The 19,299-nt window shown below is 34.4% G+C and overlaps 1 protein-coding gene across 2 annotated transcripts; it reads right to left on the bottom strand.

Moving 5' to 3' along the window:
* Positions 1-46: 46 nt before the first annotated feature.
* On the bottom strand, positions 47-19,083 carry LOC138328261 (NXPE family member 4-like). Of its 2 annotated transcripts, XM_069274975.1 has the most exons (5): positions 18,886-19,083; positions 18,495-18,686; positions 5,208-5,984; positions 4,485-4,537; positions 47-3,080 (listed from the first exon to the last, which is right to left on the bottom strand). In XM_069274975.1, exons 2-5 carry the CDS (start codon positions 18,575-18,577, stop codon positions 2,293-2,295), a joined length of 1,701 nt encoding a protein of 566 aa, XP_069131076.1. In that variant the 5' UTR covers positions 18,578-18,686; positions 18,886-19,083; the 3' UTR covers positions 47-2,292. The 2 variants fall into 2 exon arrangements, with proteins under 2 accessions (XP_069131076.1, XP_069131077.1); XM_069274976.1 differs by lacking the exons at positions 18,495-18,686; positions 18,886-19,083 and adding an exon at positions 12,682-13,251.
* Positions 19,084-19,299: the final 216 nt, after the last annotated feature.

The raw sequence follows: 19,299 nt of genomic DNA, 5'->3' as shown, positions 1-19,299 counted from the left end.
TAACTCATACATGTAGTAGTCCTGTTAACCTACCTATATATTAGGGTTTTTTTTTTTTTTTTTTTTTATTAAGTTTCACTAAATTAATGTAAAAAAGTTCCCTTGCCGCATGTAAACAGATTGTGCCTGTAAATTTGTTCCGCCATGAAATAATATCTTTGCTCATTCACTGTCTATAAATAAAGGAAAGCCGTTATTCAGTAAGTGTGTCATCAGTTTCCAACAGCGCAATTGTAACGGAAATACAAGAGCCCTGTGTGAAGTATGTACCCAGTGAAGGACTCTGCCAACATCCAAACATTGTATATATATATATATATATACATAAAAAAACACAACTATAAAACAGTTTTTTCTCCCTAGCGCTTTCTCGGCTCATGCCGGTCTTCAGGGGTTTGAATTCTTTTCAAAAGAATTCAAACCTGAATTATACTAAAAAACTGTTTTATAGTTGTGTTTTTTTATGTATATGGAAACCATCACATGGACATTGTTCTTTTTTATTTATATATATATATATATATATATATATTTGTATTTTCAAAACTGATATTTTGAGAAGGTATATAATGCCATTTAAACTGCATAATTACGTGCTATATGAAATGTTTGAGTTTGTCGCATGTATTATTATGATCTGCACGTTTAGGTATTTTCACGTTGTCAAATGTATGGAAGTACCGTAATATGTTCTGAAACCTATTTATAGCAATTACTGACCAAACCAATCGCGATATTGGTTTGATCTCTTTAACCTGTCAGACCAAATACAAGCGCAATGAAATTGCTGACCAAAATTGATACTGTAACGTTAAGCAATTGAATCTTGTTTGTCTTTTTATTTTTGCTCATCCTCGATACTCCAGGGGTTCCGATCACTTTCGATCTCTACACCCCTGGACTATCTCATAGTAAAACTGGAGGCAACAGAATAGAACAGGTAATTTAGTCATTTGATGTACATCAAAAGTGCCGTATAACGGTACACTGTGGTTGACTGTGTGGCTTAGATGTTAGGCGTCGCTCTCTCTGTAGTCTTCAAAGGAAATCTTTGCTAGCCTGTGATTGGTCAAATGTTTTCCGCTGAGCTGCCTTCAATTTCACTATGAGATAGTCCAGGGGTGTAGAGATCGTAAGTGATCGGAAGCCCTGGAGTATCGAGGATAATGTTTGCTAAAACGTAAAAATATATATACGAAAAATACATTTATGATGTGAACTTACTTACCAGGGATCTTGGAATGCAAAAATTGTGTTGAAATTACTATGTATGTAATAAATTAATCGGGGACTTGGACTGCAAAACTTGTTAATGTGTTAAGATAAAAAAAAGAGACAATATCTAATGAATTAACCGGTGTCTTGAATTGCGAACCTTGTGTTGAGATTAGTAAATTGAGATGTGTAATTACTTAATCGGAATTTTTAACTGCTTAACTTGTGTTGAGATTAGTTAATTGAGATGTGTAATTACTTAACCGGGGTCTTTAACTGCTTAACTTGTGTTGAGATTAGTTAATTGAGATGTGTAATTACCTAACCGGGGTCTTTAACTGCTTAAAGTGAATAGTCGGGCAAAGAAAACCAGTCTAAATGCGTTCATTGGCCTTCCAAAAGTTCTCACATATTAATACGACGGTCAAGTTCTGCTTAGTTTCCCAGTTCTGACCATTAAAGTAAAGAAAAGTTGAAAGCATTGAAAGCGAGGCTGTGTAGAAATGTAACCACGGACATATTGAGCCGGGAGGACCGTTTTAGAATTCCCATACTTTAAATTAATTTCTTCGTACGCAGACAGATTTTGACGAGATATTTTATTTTTCCATTTCATAAGAAATTATACTGGATACATTCACACCATTTTTACCTACTTTAGCCATCCTTGCCCGACTATTCACTTTAACTTGTGTTGAGATAAGTTAATTGAGATGTGTAATTACTTAACCGGGTCTTTAACTGCTTAACTTGTGTTGAGATTAGTAAATTGAGATGTGTAATTACTTAACCGGGGTCTTTAACAGCTTAACATGTGTTGAGATTAGTTAATTGAGATGCGTAATTACTTAACCGGGGTCTTTAACAGCTTAACTTGTGTTGAGATTAGTAAATTGAGATGTGTAATTACTTAACCGGGGTCTTTAACAACTTAACTTGTGTTGAGATTAGTAAATTGAGATGTGTAATTACTTAACCGGGGTATTTAACAGCTTAACTTGTGTTGAATTTAGTAATCGGGGGTAATATGTAGTTAATTAATCGAGGTCTTGGATTGCTAACGTTGTCTTGAGATTCTTATTCTTCACATAAATACGACATAAAATTATAAATCATATCTCGAACGGTGGAGGCATCAGGATGCACGTTAACGTTTCCAATACATGTTGTCAAATCCCATTCGTTTAAATATGTTATCTCGTTATGAAATTCCATTAATTCTTCATAGAATATCTGATCCTGAAATTTTCGGATAAAATCCAAAGGTTTCAGGAGGTTTATGTACGTTGCTGAATGTGGTCCTTTTATAAACACTCTTGCATGTGGAATGCGCTGGAATAGTCTACCAATAGCGAACTTCATATCTCGTACATGTTCGCGAAATTCAGAGGGTGGTAGTCTGCCAAAATGCATCATATTATGGATGACAAGCGTAACCTTTTTCTTGTTCGGGATAAGATCCATGTACCATGCTATAGACTTGATCAATTCTCGGGGGGAATCTTCTCCCGTATAGAATGGTAACTCGTGAACAGCCCAGAGAAGCGTGGAGTTTAGATCCTGACGAACAGCTTTCCTCAAGCTGAACCACCGATTTCCTAATCTGTCATCTTTCGGTACAACCATTCGGGTTTGGTGTTGTATGTGATCAAACCACGAACGAATATTTGAATCGCCAAATAAAAACAGATACTGGTCTCGTAAGCATTTCTCGTACGAATACTTGGAAGGTGTAAATGTGTTACGGCATCCACGCTGGTGCCATTTGCCTTTGTAATAAAATCCAACAGGAGTTTCCTCATGCCAGGTTTCAATATTCGGTCTCTTGTAGCACGGTAGATCCGGGGAGGATACGAATTCAGTATCTGAGTAACATCAAAAATACAACAAATAACTAATGAGTGCTTATGTATTAAACATCAGAGTAGAAATAACATTTTAGTGTTTTTTGCCTGTGAATTATGGCTTAGTGAATTTCAGAAAAAAAACAGATTAAAGATTGAATAAGTAGGTCACAGTGACCAAGTAAAGCATTTGTTCTATTTTAGCATTAAAAACGTTACGGAACTTGCTGAAACATTCATTTTACAACGTTTCGATAATTTGATATTGATGTTAGTACCGCATGTTGAACTTAATATGACCTGTTAGAATGAAGGTCATATCGACTGGGTCACGGAGATAAACTAGGTCATATCAAATTAATGTTATCATCTGTCAACATAGCATCTACTGGATTTCTTATATTTAAAGCAGATTTTTTCGGTTTGTGTTTTGAGAAAATCGCATACAAAACCTACATTAAAGAGGGTATGCAGAATTGCGCTTAATGCCCCATTGTAAAAGGCGACTTAATTTGGAATCTTGATCTAGTGGCTACGGGCATAAATTCGGCCATATTCCACGAATGGTACTGACTGTCAACAAGATATTTCTGGTTTTCTTGTTTTAAAACAGATTTTTTAAAGTAATTTAGGTTTGTCTTTTGAGACACTTTCAACCAATGAACTGTAAGTAGCACGGATTGTTCTTGATGTTCCATTGCATGATCGTAAAATGCGACTAAATCTGTGATCTTTATGAGGTGTGTTGATATATACTAGATATCTGCATGAATAGAACCTGTCACTTTCATGTAGAGATCTATATCAGGTGTTGCTATAACATATATTTGTATGACGGATGTCGCTGTCACCTACATTTTTCAAAGGATATCGCCATGACCTAGAATTGTGTGGTGGTTTTAGCTGTGATACATGTTTCTATGACGAGTTTCGAGCATTGCTAACTAGATTTGTATGGCGGATGTCGCTATGACCTAGATTTGAATGACATCGGTCACTGTGACCTAGATTTGTATGGCGGATATCACTGTAAACTAGTTTTTATATGATGATTGTCATTGCGATCTAGGTTTGTATGGCGGATAAAGGCGAGAACAACCACATTGATGTAAGTAGTAACCTGAATATTTTAAAATGAACTTTAACACTAAACGAAGTGTTCTATGATGGGAATATATGCAGATGTGACACAACTCTATAATATCAAAACATCCATTTAAGTGAATCTTCATTCTTATCCTGTGAAACTATTTCTTGGGGAACTTTTTTTTTATCAAATCATTTCGCTGTTGTATCAGCTTATAAAAGGCAACGTCACGAATCTTTATTTTGTTACGTTATGAGATGACAACACAAGTTTTAAACCAATGAAAAGGTTCGTTACACGGAACATTGAATTATATTTTCTGATGGCTTTCTACTTACCACCGGTAACTGTTATTGTCGGTAGCTGTTTCAGCAACATATGTTTGTATGTCCTGTTCAAAAAGAGAAGTATATCTTAAACCTATTAATTATCTGGGTCTAAAAAATCAGTCGTATCTGTTATCTTACATTAAAAGCAATCGGTTTAAAAAATATTTAACAGCGTAAGTTAATAAAATATCATGGTTTCATACAGAATCCGAATAACTTCACAAAGAAACGTAATATCATTGTTTCTAAAATCAGAAAATCCTCTTTCACGTCAAAGTTATATCTTGCATGTAATATTTTTGCATAAAAGGAGTCATTAACATGTATACCGAAATCATGGAAGTAGTTTTCCTATCTGATTTCCCATAATTTCGCATGTTCCATATCAGTTGGTTATCGTTTATATTTATACACCCCAATGATCACCGCGGTATACAGATAGAAAACGTATTGGAATAAACAAGTTGCCCAACAGATGTTAGTTACCACTATTAAAACAGTTAGTCAAAGCTCGGTCTTTTAAAAAAAATGAACATTCACTATCTCGAGTTTGATCAACATGATAAACAAAGGTTATTTGTTGGGGAACCGCTACTTATCTAACTTGGTAAAGAAGAATAATTGCATTAATGACATGTACGCGACTGCTATCAAAACATATGTAGCAGAGCTAAAGACAACGAGAAAATAATTATTTGTTATTGCATGATACCACTTTCTTCACCACAATACCTTGATATAGTTCTCTCCGTTGTGTTTAAATGATCGGTACGGTGGCCTTTAGTAATCCTCCAGTCTTGACAACTTAGTTTAGGATTTTTTGGTTCCACACAATACCAATGAAGGCCGTAGTTTTCCGCTGTAAAATTACATACACCAGTCTCGTCAAATACGTCTGGTTTTGAACTACATGGGGTTCGTTCCACAACGCTGCCGTTTTGAAATCCAGCAACCATGTCGTGCATTAACCCGCGTTTTTCAATATAATTATGAACAACTGCAATCTGTTGCTTAGTAGCCGCTATTGTTGTTTTAACAACACATTTTCCCGTCCATAAAGCCCGAACGTGGCCTGTGTAAGATCCATTGCCGTGGTCGATGACGTAGCCATTTACGTGTGCATTGAATGACGTACTTGTCAACCAAATACGTAGAATATCTCCACCGTCGGTTAGTGGCTTCCCATATCCGTCGAAAAGTTTTATATTCACATAAATCACTTCTCCCAAAGAATACGTAGACTTGTTTGAAGCAAGAGCTTGTGTAGAAGTAATATTACTTGCAATCTTTTTCAGATCCGTAATATTTCTTAATGACAAGTACGATTGGTAAGATGATAAATATGATTTAGATACAGAGGCAGCAAAGTCCGAAAGAGGAATATTCTTGAAAGTGTTTGATATTCCTCTTAATTTGACTTCTGGCAGATGATCGTTGAAATTTGGATTTTGGAAAATTATATTAGCCAAGCCGATGTTAATATTTTGGAACGATAGTTCTGTATAATATCTGAAATAAATAAGTAAATAAATAAGTTAGTTATAATTAAACAGGTTTGATAAATACTGGTTACTTATCCCAAACATACATAAAAAGGTACATGTACGTGTATTACATTTATATTGTATATGTAAATATATATTTATTAATGTCATGAACGTCTATAAAAGTAATATTTTGTAGGTTTTGTAGATTTATAATCAGGTACATGTAGCTACAGGGTGTTCTGTGGGACTTGAGCAGACCGGCGACTGGCTGCCAATCAATGCCTGTATACCCTTATCTATATCTAGACAATAAATCGACCTCTTAGCGTCTTCTCCGTACATATATCCTTAAGATATCTCCCTCTATACATGACTAATACCAAACATATGCATGAAACTAAATAGATTTCTCCTAAATCCTTTAGAAGTAATACTTTATTATCTGATGCAATACACTCATGCCGTCTTTGGGCTTAATGTTAAGGAGAACAGCTGAAAACCGTACCCTCTCACACCCTGTGTGAAATTTGATCAAAATCCGTTGATGTTTTCTCTAGTCATCGTCCGGAAACTAATATTTGTGGAATAGCCTATTTTTAGTAATAGTGAGCTTTTTGGTTGACCTTTTGACCTCGAATTCAAATCCAGGCTGTATATATTCATATGCTATCATTGTCATTGTAAAATATCGTCTGGAAACTTATATTTTCCAAATAATCTATTTTTAGCATGAGTGACCTTTGTAGGTGACCTTTTGACCTCAAATTCAATCCAAAGTTGAGTCACCTCATATGCTATCATTGTATGTAGTTTAAACAAATTCTGTTGATTTGTTCTCAGACGGAAACAAACTGTAACCACGGAAAATATTCCAGATTTTTTTACCGGTACACCGGATGTATTTTCTGTACAACAACGCTTGTCGGTGCTTTTATCACCACATGGTGTGCCCCTACACTACATCTGATATGTCGGAAGTTGAACGGACACATAAAAAGTTAAAGAGTCGAATCGATGAATTTCAGTGACTACTAACAATAAGTTCGACAATATCAATCAGCCTTTATTGAAACTTGAAACCGAGAAATGTGCAGGATTTCAGAAGTTCGAGCAAGACTTTTTCATCCGCGAGTTGAAGATTTAGAGTCTGGAATACAAGATAGATCGTCAGGACAGCCTTTGTCCAATATTCAAGCCGCTGAGCCGAATTCGTGGAGTGTACCTCCCCCCGGTCCCCGTTATGTCGGTATTAACGATACTGAAGCAACAACCGGGAACAGTATAGAGAGAGAATACCGACTCATTAAGGAAACTCTCAATAAAATTCAATTACCAAACAACGTCCGTGTTTTCAAGAACAAGCAAGGGATTTCTAAAGACTGTCAATGTAATCTGAATGTCATCTATGAAACAACTATCTCAGTTTGAAAGTGATCCAGAACATAATTCTAAGGATTTCGAACTACAAGGCAGACTGTACACCATTCTACATGCGCAAATAGCCTTTCTTCGAGGTGAGTTTGCTGGGTTACTCATAAAGAGGAAGTTTGACAATAAAACTTCCAATTTGTTCATATGTCTGAAGGAAGATGCCCCAGCTCTAAGTGGTCAGTCATTGGATAACCTCAGAGTCGCGGCGGAAATAAGTGCAGCAAAACACGGGAATACCGTGATAGAGGACGCAGTCAGCCATTTCAGTATAATAATCGACCTCGTTATCTTTGATTCCTTAAACTGCCGTCCAGCATATCGACTACCTCCAAGCCAGGACCATCAAGAGCAAGGACCTTGATTTACTACACAATTTGTTTCGGTTCCATTCAGTACAACATTGATAAATATGGTCTGAAATGGGTTGTTGTGATAAGGTGTTGATATGGTTAACAGGTGTTAAATTACCGTTTACCGTGTGTATCCGTTTTACATCCCAAATTTAAAAGTTTCTGAGAAAGAATATAATTTTATTCATTAAATCATTCCTTTCTTTAAATGTGATTGAAATAACTAACTCGCCTATTTGTATAACTATTCATGTTGTAACAAAGAAAAACAAATGTTACAGACTAATTATAGACCTTTGTGAGTTAAATTCTCACCTTATTACTCCGCGTTTCCTACACGAAGACAAAAACACTGTCCTTCAAAGTGCAAGTGCTAATTATAAACTAGTTATTCTAAATTATAGAGAATATCTCTGTTTTCAATGGCATGATACAGTATATCGGTTTAAGGCTCAATTTTCTAACGGATTGGTTGATCAAATTAAATCCGATATAAAAGGTGAAACTGCGCCCACAAGTGTGGAACTACATCGATACGTTGTGGTGACTACAGATCGTTCCGCGACAATGTTGAACACTCATTTACCCGTATGCAACAGGTGATTCAGCGACCAATTTGTATCAGGAGTCGATGCATTTTCTCAGATAGACTGGGCCCTAAGTTCTCGATGTTATTTCAATTCAGCGGGCATTTTCGACAATAATCGCGCAGTTCTGGCCCGCCCAACCTTGGATAGGCAAACTATTGGAAATGTGCGTCGCACCTCCGATATTACTTCAAAAGCATCCAAAGTATTTCCTAGCAATGTCTGTTCTAGCGGAACCAAGAAAAAAAACAAAGATAGAATGTGCTTGTGTGGAGAGTAAATAGACGAACAGATTAAGCGAGAAGCAGTGGTTTAGGTATGCTGCTTTGCAGGTGCCTTTTTATTGGGTAATATCTTAATATGATAGACTTTCGTATAAACTTAAGTGTTTCTGATGTGACCGAAATTGTGAATTTCTGCCCAAGCCAGAACATTCAGCGTTGTTTGCGATTTCTTGTGTAACATTGCTTCACCTTCAGCGAGACCAGCTTCTATTTATAGAAGCAATTGTACTGCCATTACCTGTTTGTATAGGGGTTTAGGTCGTTCATCAACAATCAAAAAAGATCTACTTCTTCAAAAATTCTCCCTTGTTAAATGAGGGACAAAGCGCCCAGCGCAACGTACACCTGTCATGCCATGCGCACCATTTTACAAACTCTTTCGTGAATGGTCAAATATAGAAGAAATATTGACTGTCAATCAGTTGCGTCTAAGGGCCGTAACTCTAATGGCCTTGTACTTTATGACGCGGCCGTCAGATTTAGCTCCTAGAGGTGTACATTAAGATACCGATGGGGTTGTACATATTTTCCTTACTATGGATCAAGTGGTTCTATGGGACACAAACGGAAAATAACGTTTTTTTAATTAAGGGCCGAGCATTGTTCATTATCTTGACTAATCTACAGTTTGAGGTGTTTCTCTTTCTTAAAACATGGCATTCTGATGTACAATGCTAACTATGGCTATTGTGTAACTAATCTACAGCTACAGGTAAGGCCTTCAACCATCTTTGACACTGAACATGTCAGCACAGTAATTGTTGTAATATAGGTCTACTCTGGTCGTGTATGCGTTGCATGAATTTTTCATGAAATTCCACACCAATGTTATTACCAGAGAATTTTTTGTGAGTTTGAGTTCTCTTCATTCTGAGTGGAGCAGTACAAGAGGCAACATGGCAGACAGTACAGATCAGATCTTTACGAAGTCAAACTATCTAAAATGATTATCAAATTTCCAATAACAGAGTTTATTTTGTGATTTGTGAATTTAGCTGCTCTTTATGTCAGAGGCAGACTATTCACTTGGATATTTATAACTTGTCGGAAATTCACAAGATATGGAGGATTACCATGGAAACGTATTAATCTTGAATATACCGCTCTACGTCTTGAAATGAAGAATATGATTGGTCCTAAAACATAATATCAAGATTTAGTGGATTCTAAAGGAAACTACATTGAAATTCTGTGAAAACGGCAAAGTGATGAAAAGAAAGCTTAAAATTTCAAATTTGTTCAGTAGGCTTTGTGTGATTCTTGGATAAGGAATTCTACCGAAATTATTCAATTTGGGAAACGTGGATTTGTGTCTTACGTGTATGTTTATTCAAGAAATTAAGCAATTAACAGTGAATTTTTTGGGAACTATATCGAAAGCATTCATTCAATTTTCAAAGAAAGAAAGTACACATATCTATCTAAAATTAAAACATCATTGTAGGAATGCCTGTGCTGTCGAAATACTAAAGAGTCTTGATTTTCAACACAAGGAGTAATTTAATGCGTTGTGGTTGATGTGATTGGATTTATGCCGATGTCCACGAATCAATATATAAAACAGAAAATATGTAATAATATGTATTATTGAAGTTTTCTATAACATTTATGTTGAATTTGAGTACATTTATTTGTTATTTATCCGTCCAATTTTACAATGCTGCATGTACATGTAGTGTCACTCTCTACCTTTCATCGCACATTAGTTTACCTGGAACTGTAGATTAGTTGAAACTAATCTACAGCTACAGGTAAACTAATGTACAGTGAAAGGTGTACTAATCTACAGACAGAACAAGTACTTGAACAATAGTCTGAATAAAGTACTGGGGACAACAAAAGATGACATTATAGCCATGTTTTAATTACTGATATTAACTTCTCTATGTATAATCGATAGTTTGTAAGATTATACATATAGATATGTGTTTTTTCCTATCCATTACAAGCTCTATGTTATATGTAGAATCTTTTTCATTATTTCAAAGTTTTCCATATTTTCCTTCTGTATTTTTTGTTCCGCAAAAATAGTTACATTATTTCCTTTTCTCTATATAGGCATTGATCAATTACATATAATTTACAGTGGTGTAATTTTTTTTTATTAGAAACTGTAAAAATAGTCCAGGTATTTATTTCCCAGGACTCCGGGTGTGTTTTCTGTACAACACCGGTAGTGGTTGGCATATTAAACAATACTCCTTTGATATGATTGGAGGTGGGGGACTCTCTGTGGGGTGATTGTATCGCAAGAGTTATAGGCATGAATAAATTGCATATAATTTGCAGTAAAGTTTTTTTAGAAACACATAATAACGGGTGATTATGAAATTATATCACAAGTACAAAATGGAAGTTTAACGCCTGTAGAAATTAAAAAGCCAAAATCACACAGACGTGCTAATATTAAGTACCCGGCCGACTACTCAACATACATTCCTGCTGGCTTACTTTGGCGGACGACACCATTACCTGCCTGAAGTAGTTTGAGCTACAATATTACAAAGAAAATTTTATATAAATCACTACGTAAGATATATAATTATTCTAGTATACCTGTAGTGATATGGATATAACGTCTTAGCTGTAGTATATAGACGATAATAACGTTTATTTACGAAGGCATTCTAGAAACTCGTAAATGTACACATGTATAATACTGTCAACGATATGGAGGTGTGCGGAGCCATCAGTTATCAACTCTAATTATTCATTAATTATTTCCTAAATACCACTTACAGCCAGCATCAATACAACCCATGTATCCATGGAAACGTCAAATCAGTTCATCCCTTATTGATCTGCGTATATACAATAGAAATATCACCATATTGTCATATCATAATATATAGAATATCGTTCTCAGAGTTATAATACGTTATGATAAATCTGGATAAGGGGTCGTAAAGATACAGCTTACCATCATACACTAGGTAGCAAATACACAGCAATTTGTGCTTCATTCCAGGTATGGGTAATATAATTGATTATATGCCTTGTATAGAACTGTCACTGAATTTTACCTGTGTTCTCTCACAACTACCATACCTGACTTGTAGGTGTGTTTTCTATATCGTTTTATTAGAAAGCTCGAACTACATTAAAATAATTTATTTTGATAATAATTGGAGTAAACTGTAATTAAATGATCCGATTTTCATCATATATGCCTTGATGTTTATGATAATTAAGAGTGAGTGAGGTAAGGTCCTATAATGAGAATACCATATGACATTTGTAAGTATAATTACATCATTTTTGATTTATAAACAAAAGCCCCTTTTATTCATCTATTTAACGTCATTTAATTAATTTCCAGTCTTCATTCATCTGGTCACTTTTTAAGTGTAATAACTAGCCTGTCTCTTTAGCAATATTACTTTATATTAAAATAAATTTATATGCGCATGTCTATTTAAGATTTGTAAGCACACTCAAAAATCCGTGACACCGGGAATATGTTAACTTAAGGTTTATTTGTGCAGTCGTAGAGTAAAGCCATTACAAATATGAAATATGTCAATATAAATACCGGGAAAAACATGGTTTTAAATAATCTCTGGGCTACATTTTAGCATAACAATTGGTGAGAAGGTAACTTATACCTAACAATACCGGTATTCATATCATAAAAATGCGGTGATTGATTTTTTTCATATGAGGAAGGTTACGATGTTAAAAAGTAGACTATTTCAGAATACTAGTATTTTATAACTCAAAACATCCTTATATGATATCGTTTATATATTTATTATCAAAGTGTATGATATCAATGTGAATGAAGCTTGGTTGTGATGCCTGGTGTGGTGAACCTTTTATGTATTTATACATTTTTATTATTATTATTATAACATGTAGTTGTATTATTATTATCTTATTTCATATTTACTTATTGTTTATTTATATCAAATTCTAGTCATATTAATACCTTCTATGTCATTTACGGCAGTATCACTAATAACGAATTGAAGTGTAGCTTATGACGGGACACACGAATCACATACATAACATACGTAAACAAAGAGGTACACACAAGTCTGAGAATCACAATAACAATAACTACTCACCTTGGTAGGATTGTATTCCATGTAATAAACAATGTCAAAATTACAGAAACAAGTAACCCAACAAATATTTTTTGCCTTGTCATTTTCCCTCTGAACTGATAATTGGTCCACTGTTCTCAAAGTGTTTAGCAGTATTAATGAATAGATCCGTTCTGGTCAATACTATTGCCACGTGCACAGCTAGGGTTTAGAATCTCTACATTTTTCAAAACAGGGCAACCAGGACACGAAGGCACCACACGATATACCGAGCAGCTCCAGGTGTGTGCTATTAGGTAATTTCCTCTTGTATCAAGCCTTTTTATAAAAGCGCGGGTAGACAAGCGGAAATGTGCTTCCTGATATATTCTTGAAAGTGACTTACCGGCACACGCCGATCACGTGACCGAACAGACAATCTGGCGAAAAAGATATCCTGCATAGTATTATATCATATTGTACCGAGATTTCACTTGTGGTTTTCCCCCACTATAGACAACAACACATTTCAGCGCATTCTTGGGTGGGTTACAGAAATCCCTTCTGAAGTGTTTTTGACATCGTTGTACCGTTATTAAGTCCGGTGCTTCGATGCCGAAGGATTTATCTTGATACATACAAATCTTTATGAGCTATTTGATTTCCTTAACTTAAAATGAAACAAAGAACTGAATTTAAGCTAATATATTACATGAAATAATATTCTAATTTGTTTATTATTGTGTTTATCGAACTCTTGACCCGCTTCGGTCTTGGTAAACATCTACTGTTAAAAAAATCCTTCTTCGTGTACATGTGCGTTAACAACTTTCATATTGGATAAATTAAAAGCGTTTGAATAGTCAAAATATGCCTTTGTTTGTCTCTATTTGATAATGTATGAATGATTGTTACTTGAACCGTATTGGCAGAAGACTTAATAATATAATGTGTATTTGAAAAAAAGAGATATTTCAAAAAAGAAGAGAAATGCGAGATAAAAAAAAAAGTTTTCAAATATTCGTCCTTTTTCATTACCGCTTCAAGAGCTTTTCAAAAAATCATTAACCATTAGAATGTACTATTTATAGTATGCCGTGACTGACTAGTGCCTTTTGTTCCGTTTTCTTTTTATAACATTTCGCCATCGTCCACGCTTTATTCAAGGATCTCTGATATTCTTTCCTTCCTATACACGTGTTTATTTAAGGAACGATTTTTATTTTTTTGTTGTTTACTGGTGTGTAAACTGCATTTTTGTACAGATATTTTAAATGACGCGAGTCAGCGTGTCATGTTGAAATATCTGTACAAAAAATGCAATTTACATACAAGTAAACAACAAAAAATTAAATAATACATTCCTTATATTCACATTTCGACCGACCACTTCATTTAAATTTAGTGTTCCGGTAAAATAAACCTTCGTTTTTTCAACGTCATACGATTGGTGGAACAGCTGAGTAATTGATGGAATCGCGAAACAGCTGGCTCAAATTTGGCAGGAAAATGTATCAAGTTCCGGGAGTAAATAAAACATAGTTCCACAAAAACTTTATCGTTTTTAATCAATTTATTCCATATCTTTTCATTTTTTTTAAATTTTCTTTTTAATATTAATACAATGCTTTCCATTGCATTAAAACTGATGTTGATATGGAACCTTTGTCATGGCATATATTTTGGCCTAACCGGATGCGCATTTACATAAGGGCGGAAGTCAGTGTTTTGGTTTGTGTTCTTGCGCAGCAGTCCCGCTGCGTTTGCGCAAGTGTAAACGATTGCCCCGTTAGTAAGGTTATATAGGAAAGTGAAAACGGAAATGTAAATATATTGTTTTATTCCAAACGAACAAATTAGAGAAATTGCATCACACTACATTGAATTCTTTTGATGAATAATTTTATGAAATAGCAATAAAGAAAATGAATTGTTTAAAGTATAATGAGATCGAAATTGTAGAAAGAAAAAAAAACTATATACATGTGTATGCATGTTATTATGTGTATAACGAGTCATTATACTCCATCATGCTATATGCTTGTGTCTTTGGTAGTTTCAGTGACACATTACTAGAACGAAGAGAAACGTTCTAACTATCACAATAATTATATTATATTAAATATACATGCAACGGAGGCCGAACGTAGTCGTCGATGAAGCGTTAACACCATGCACCCCTGATGAATCATTTGATATCACCCTACACTCAAACTGGAAGGGATAGCTTATTATCACTTGTAATGGATGGGTGTGTTATGTAAGCAAACAATAAACTACTGTTATCGTTAAACTTTCACAGGCAAAATGTAGAGGGATTTAATCAAATCAATACAAACTGCTTTACGTGTAAATGTCGGTCTAGTTTTTTGTTCTGTCATTTTACGTCTAGTTAATCGTTTTACCCACCCTAACGATAAGGCAATGCCAACAGGTAGAGTATCAGACTTCTATCAGCACGTAAGAATTATTTACTTTAAAATCAATTTTATTGGAATAGTCCAAAACGAGACACCGTCAGCTGGAAATATAAATACTGAAGGTATTCAATGGTACAGTTGTGTATACATCGATCGTATACCACAGAACGTTACACGATGTGCGGTTTGCGGACGATGTATACACGATGGTCGGTATGCGTAGTGTGCGCACGATGTGCGGTCTGTGCGGTAGGAACGGGGTCTGGGCGATAGTTATCGTGGTTGAAATAAATTTATTTAATTCAACTTTATTGAGTAAATATGCGAAGTAATGATGGTATTTTATTGCTACTGTATTGAAGACATGATAAATCTATATGTGATATATAAGGGATATTCATTAAATAATAAATATGCATTTTGGTTTGTTATGTTAACTTGACAACTTACTTACTTGAGGTTGCTAAACAGTCTACTGGTCCGGCTAATTTGACCTTTACAATGTTGCTTTACTACGCACTTAATGAACATCTTCAAACTTGGTATATTTTTATATTGTTCACCTGAACAATATTTCAGTTTTAAAGTTTGATTGTATATAAATAACTAAAACAAATCATATCAATATTTTAAAGCAGGACATCTTTATTAATTAAAACTATTGTCATGTTGTCTCATTAAGAAATAACATTAAGATATCTTTATTAATTAAAACTATTGTCATGTGGTCTCATTAAGAAATAACATTAAGATATTCAAACTTAACTGTACGCAAAATCGTTTGAAAATTACAGGTATATGCATATATGCATATATTTCCATTCTACTTTCAGTTTCCCGTTTGATCTATGGTAAACCAGATGGGCAATATCTGGCTATGAACTCCAATCTGGTCAAGCGTATGAATATTTGACGTTTCCGCCGTGTCACTGACAATGTATACACTGTATACTTACGCCTATACATAACGGTCAAATATTTTTAAAAGTGGTTTTAAAGTTGTGCGGTCTATGAAATCTAATGGTAATATCGTGTTGACAAAATAGCGTGTATCAAAAAATATTATCCCATTTGTTCGCTTGTTTCAAACCGTTTTGTGTTGAACTATATTCAGAAGCTGATGCTATGGCTGTTCTGTTTATTGAACTTGGTGACGTCAACACTAACGCAAGCGGGGAACTCAAAAGATATATATGTATAGTTTTGAATTTGAATGATCGTAATGGAAATATAAGTAATAAACTGTTACCAGATTGGACATACAGTTGATATGAAGCCCATCCGTCCGAAAGATAAATATTCATGGCGCCCTAACGGGCGCCATCTATTTTTCTTCCTTCCGGATGGGCTTCATATCAACTGTATGTCCAATCTGGTAACAGTTTATTGCTTAAATAGCTGCATTTATCCTAGCTAGTTTATAGAAATGTTTATAGTATATTATCTAAATATCTTGTTTTACGTACTTTCATTCAGGTATTCACATCCTTTTCTATACTCGATCTGTTTGACTAGTATTTATACCTGAGCCAATATATTGGTTAAATTGAAGGTAAAACAATTTACACACTTATCTCATCCAAAAAGCACTTGAACGCGCTTACATTCAATTGTATATGTACACGGCTTAATTTGCTTTCCTACCGGACGATACCGTTATCTATCTAGAAGTATTTTGAGCTACATTATTACAATTCTAGTCCAGTAGACCTGCATGGTTATCGATAGAACGTCTGTCTGTAGTACAAACTATAGACGACACTAACTTTTATTTACGAAGGCATTCCATGAACTTACATCTGTAATGGAGCTGTACAGAGCCATCAGTTATCATATCTAATTATTCTTTAATTAACTTGTAGAATACTTTGGACAGCGTCATCCCAATATGTATCCATGGAAACGTATAACCAGTAAATCCCTTATTGATCTACGTATATACAATAAAAATATCACCAACATGCCATTATAATATTATAAATATAGACAATCGTTTCAGAGTTATAATAGATTGTGATCAATCTAGATAAAGGGGTCATAAAGATACAGCTTACCATTATACACGAGGTAGCAAATACACAGGAATGTGTATTCATGGTAACAGCATTGATGATATGCCTTGTATAGACATTACCTGAAGTTTACCTGTGTTCTCTCACGAAAGTATACCTGTGTTATCTCACGACTAACATACCTGTCTTGTATCTGTGCTATCTATAACGTTTTATTAGATAGCTCAAGCTACATTAAAATAGTTTATTTTAATAATAATTGAAGTAACATGTAATTAAATGATCCAATTTTCATCATCTATGCCTTAATGTTTATAATAATTTAAAGTGAGTGAGGCAGGATCCAATTATGAGAATGTCTTATAACATTTGTAAGTATAATTACACCATTTTTGATTTATGAACAATAGCCCCTTTTATTTATCTATTTAACGTCATTTAATTAACTTTCAGCCTTCCTTCATCTGACTACTTTTTGTGTGTAATAACTAGCCTGTCTCTTTAGCAATATTACTTCATATTAAAATTAACTTATGTGTGCATATCTACTTAAAATTTGTAAACACACCAGGAATCTGAGACACCAGGATCATGAATACCTTAAGGTTTGTTTGTGCAGTCGTAGAACACAATAAGGGAGTAAAGAAAAGTACTGAGACTAAGGACTTAATTAATGGAAAGAAATCATTTTTTTTAAATTAATGTTTTATTGAGTAAAAACCACTAAGAATATGTTATATGTCAATATGATACCGGCCAGTATCCCGATTTTACATTAATATCTGAACTACATGTTTAACATAACGATTTGTGAAAAGGTAACTTACACAAAAAGTTTATTTTTGAACAACACCAGGTCCTTCCAACCAGATTTGTTTTTGATACGCTAGCCAAAGAGTTCGTTGTTATTCAGTAACAAATATGTTTATCAATATGAAATTCAGTTTTTGTTTATTGATATAATGTAAATGCAATAATTGATATTTTCAGATGAGGAAGGTTACGATATTAATTTAAACATTAATGTAGATTATTTCAGAAAACAAGTATTTTATAACTCAAAACATCGTTATATAATATCGTTTATATATATATTTATTTTCAAAGTATGATATGATCTCAATTTGTATGAAACTTGTTTATGGTGCATGGTGTGATGAATGATTTTGTATTTATGCCTTTTACCTGAATGAATAATATTAGAAATTGTACAATGTATACGTATTATTATATTTTTCTATATACATTGTATTGTTTGTTTATATCAAATTCTAGTCATTTCAATACCTTCTATGTCATAACAGTGTCGGGGATAACACTGATAACGAACTGAAGAGGGGCTTATGAAGGGGTGCATGAATAAAAACATACGTAAAAAACAGATACACAAAAGTCTTATATCACAATAACAATAACTACTCACCTTGGTAGGATATTATTCCATGTAATGAACAATGTCAAAATTACGGAAACAAGCAACCCAACAAAAATGTGTCGCCTTGCCATTTTGCTCTGAAGTGATAATCGGTCCACAGATTTCCTCCAAGTGTTGAGTAGTATTGGTCGATAGATCCGTTCTGGTCAATGATATCCCATGAACGCAGGTTACAAAGATCTGTTATTTAAAAACCAAAAAGTATGTGTTCACAAAAGGCTTTCCTTCTAAAATGACCTAGCATCAGGTTAGTTAATTTGACAATTAGGAGAAGTTTAAATACGTACTAAAAGGGGAACTAATATCACATTTAACAAATATATGTATTGCAATACTACAAAACAGTGCAACCAGGACAGGAAGGCACCACACGACATACCGAGCCCTGTTGTGTCCTAATGGTAATTTCCACTTGTGTCAAGACTTTTCTTACCACTCGCTTATCATACTTAGTATGGAGAGCGCGGACGGACAAGCGGAAGCATTCGCACTGTTATGTTCTTAAAAACTAACAGTGATCGGACGATAATCCGACAATCTGGTGAAATGAAATAAAGATATCCGGGGTTAGTCCCAACGGTGGTTTTTACGTGTGGTTTTCTTCCACTGACAACAACAGGTGTCAGTGCATTATTGGGAAGGGAATGGGATTGGTGTATATGGTTATAGTTAAATTGTTGGGTTCTCCTTCTAACGACAAATGTATAAGTTTTTTATGATAATGATAGTGGAATGTGTGTATTACTCTTGTGAAATACCGGTATTTTGCAGCTTACATGAAACATATAGTGAC

Source organism: Argopecten irradians, chromosome 7 (genome assembly GCF_041381155.1).
Source record: "Argopecten irradians isolate NY chromosome 7, Ai_NY, whole genome shotgun sequence".
NCBI lineage: Eukaryota > Metazoa > Mollusca > Bivalvia > Pectinida > Pectinidae > Argopecten > Argopecten irradians.
This window is presented reverse-complemented; position numbering and strand designations above follow the sequence as displayed.

Bases quoted from the DNA above. Each gene is read 5' to 3' on its own strand.
- LOC138328261 (XM_069274975.1), bottom strand. From the start codon at position 18,577: ATGGCAAGGCGACACATTTTTGTTGGGTTGCTTGTTTCCGTAATTTTG. The intron at 5,985-18,494 runs GTGAGTAGTTAT...TATTTATTTCAG, and splicing joins TGGAATAATATCCTACCAAG to ATATTATACAGAACTATCGT. The intron at 4,538-5,207 runs GTATTGTGGTGA...CTTTTTGAACAG, and splicing joins ACGGAGAGAACTATATCAAG to GACATACAAACATATGTTGC.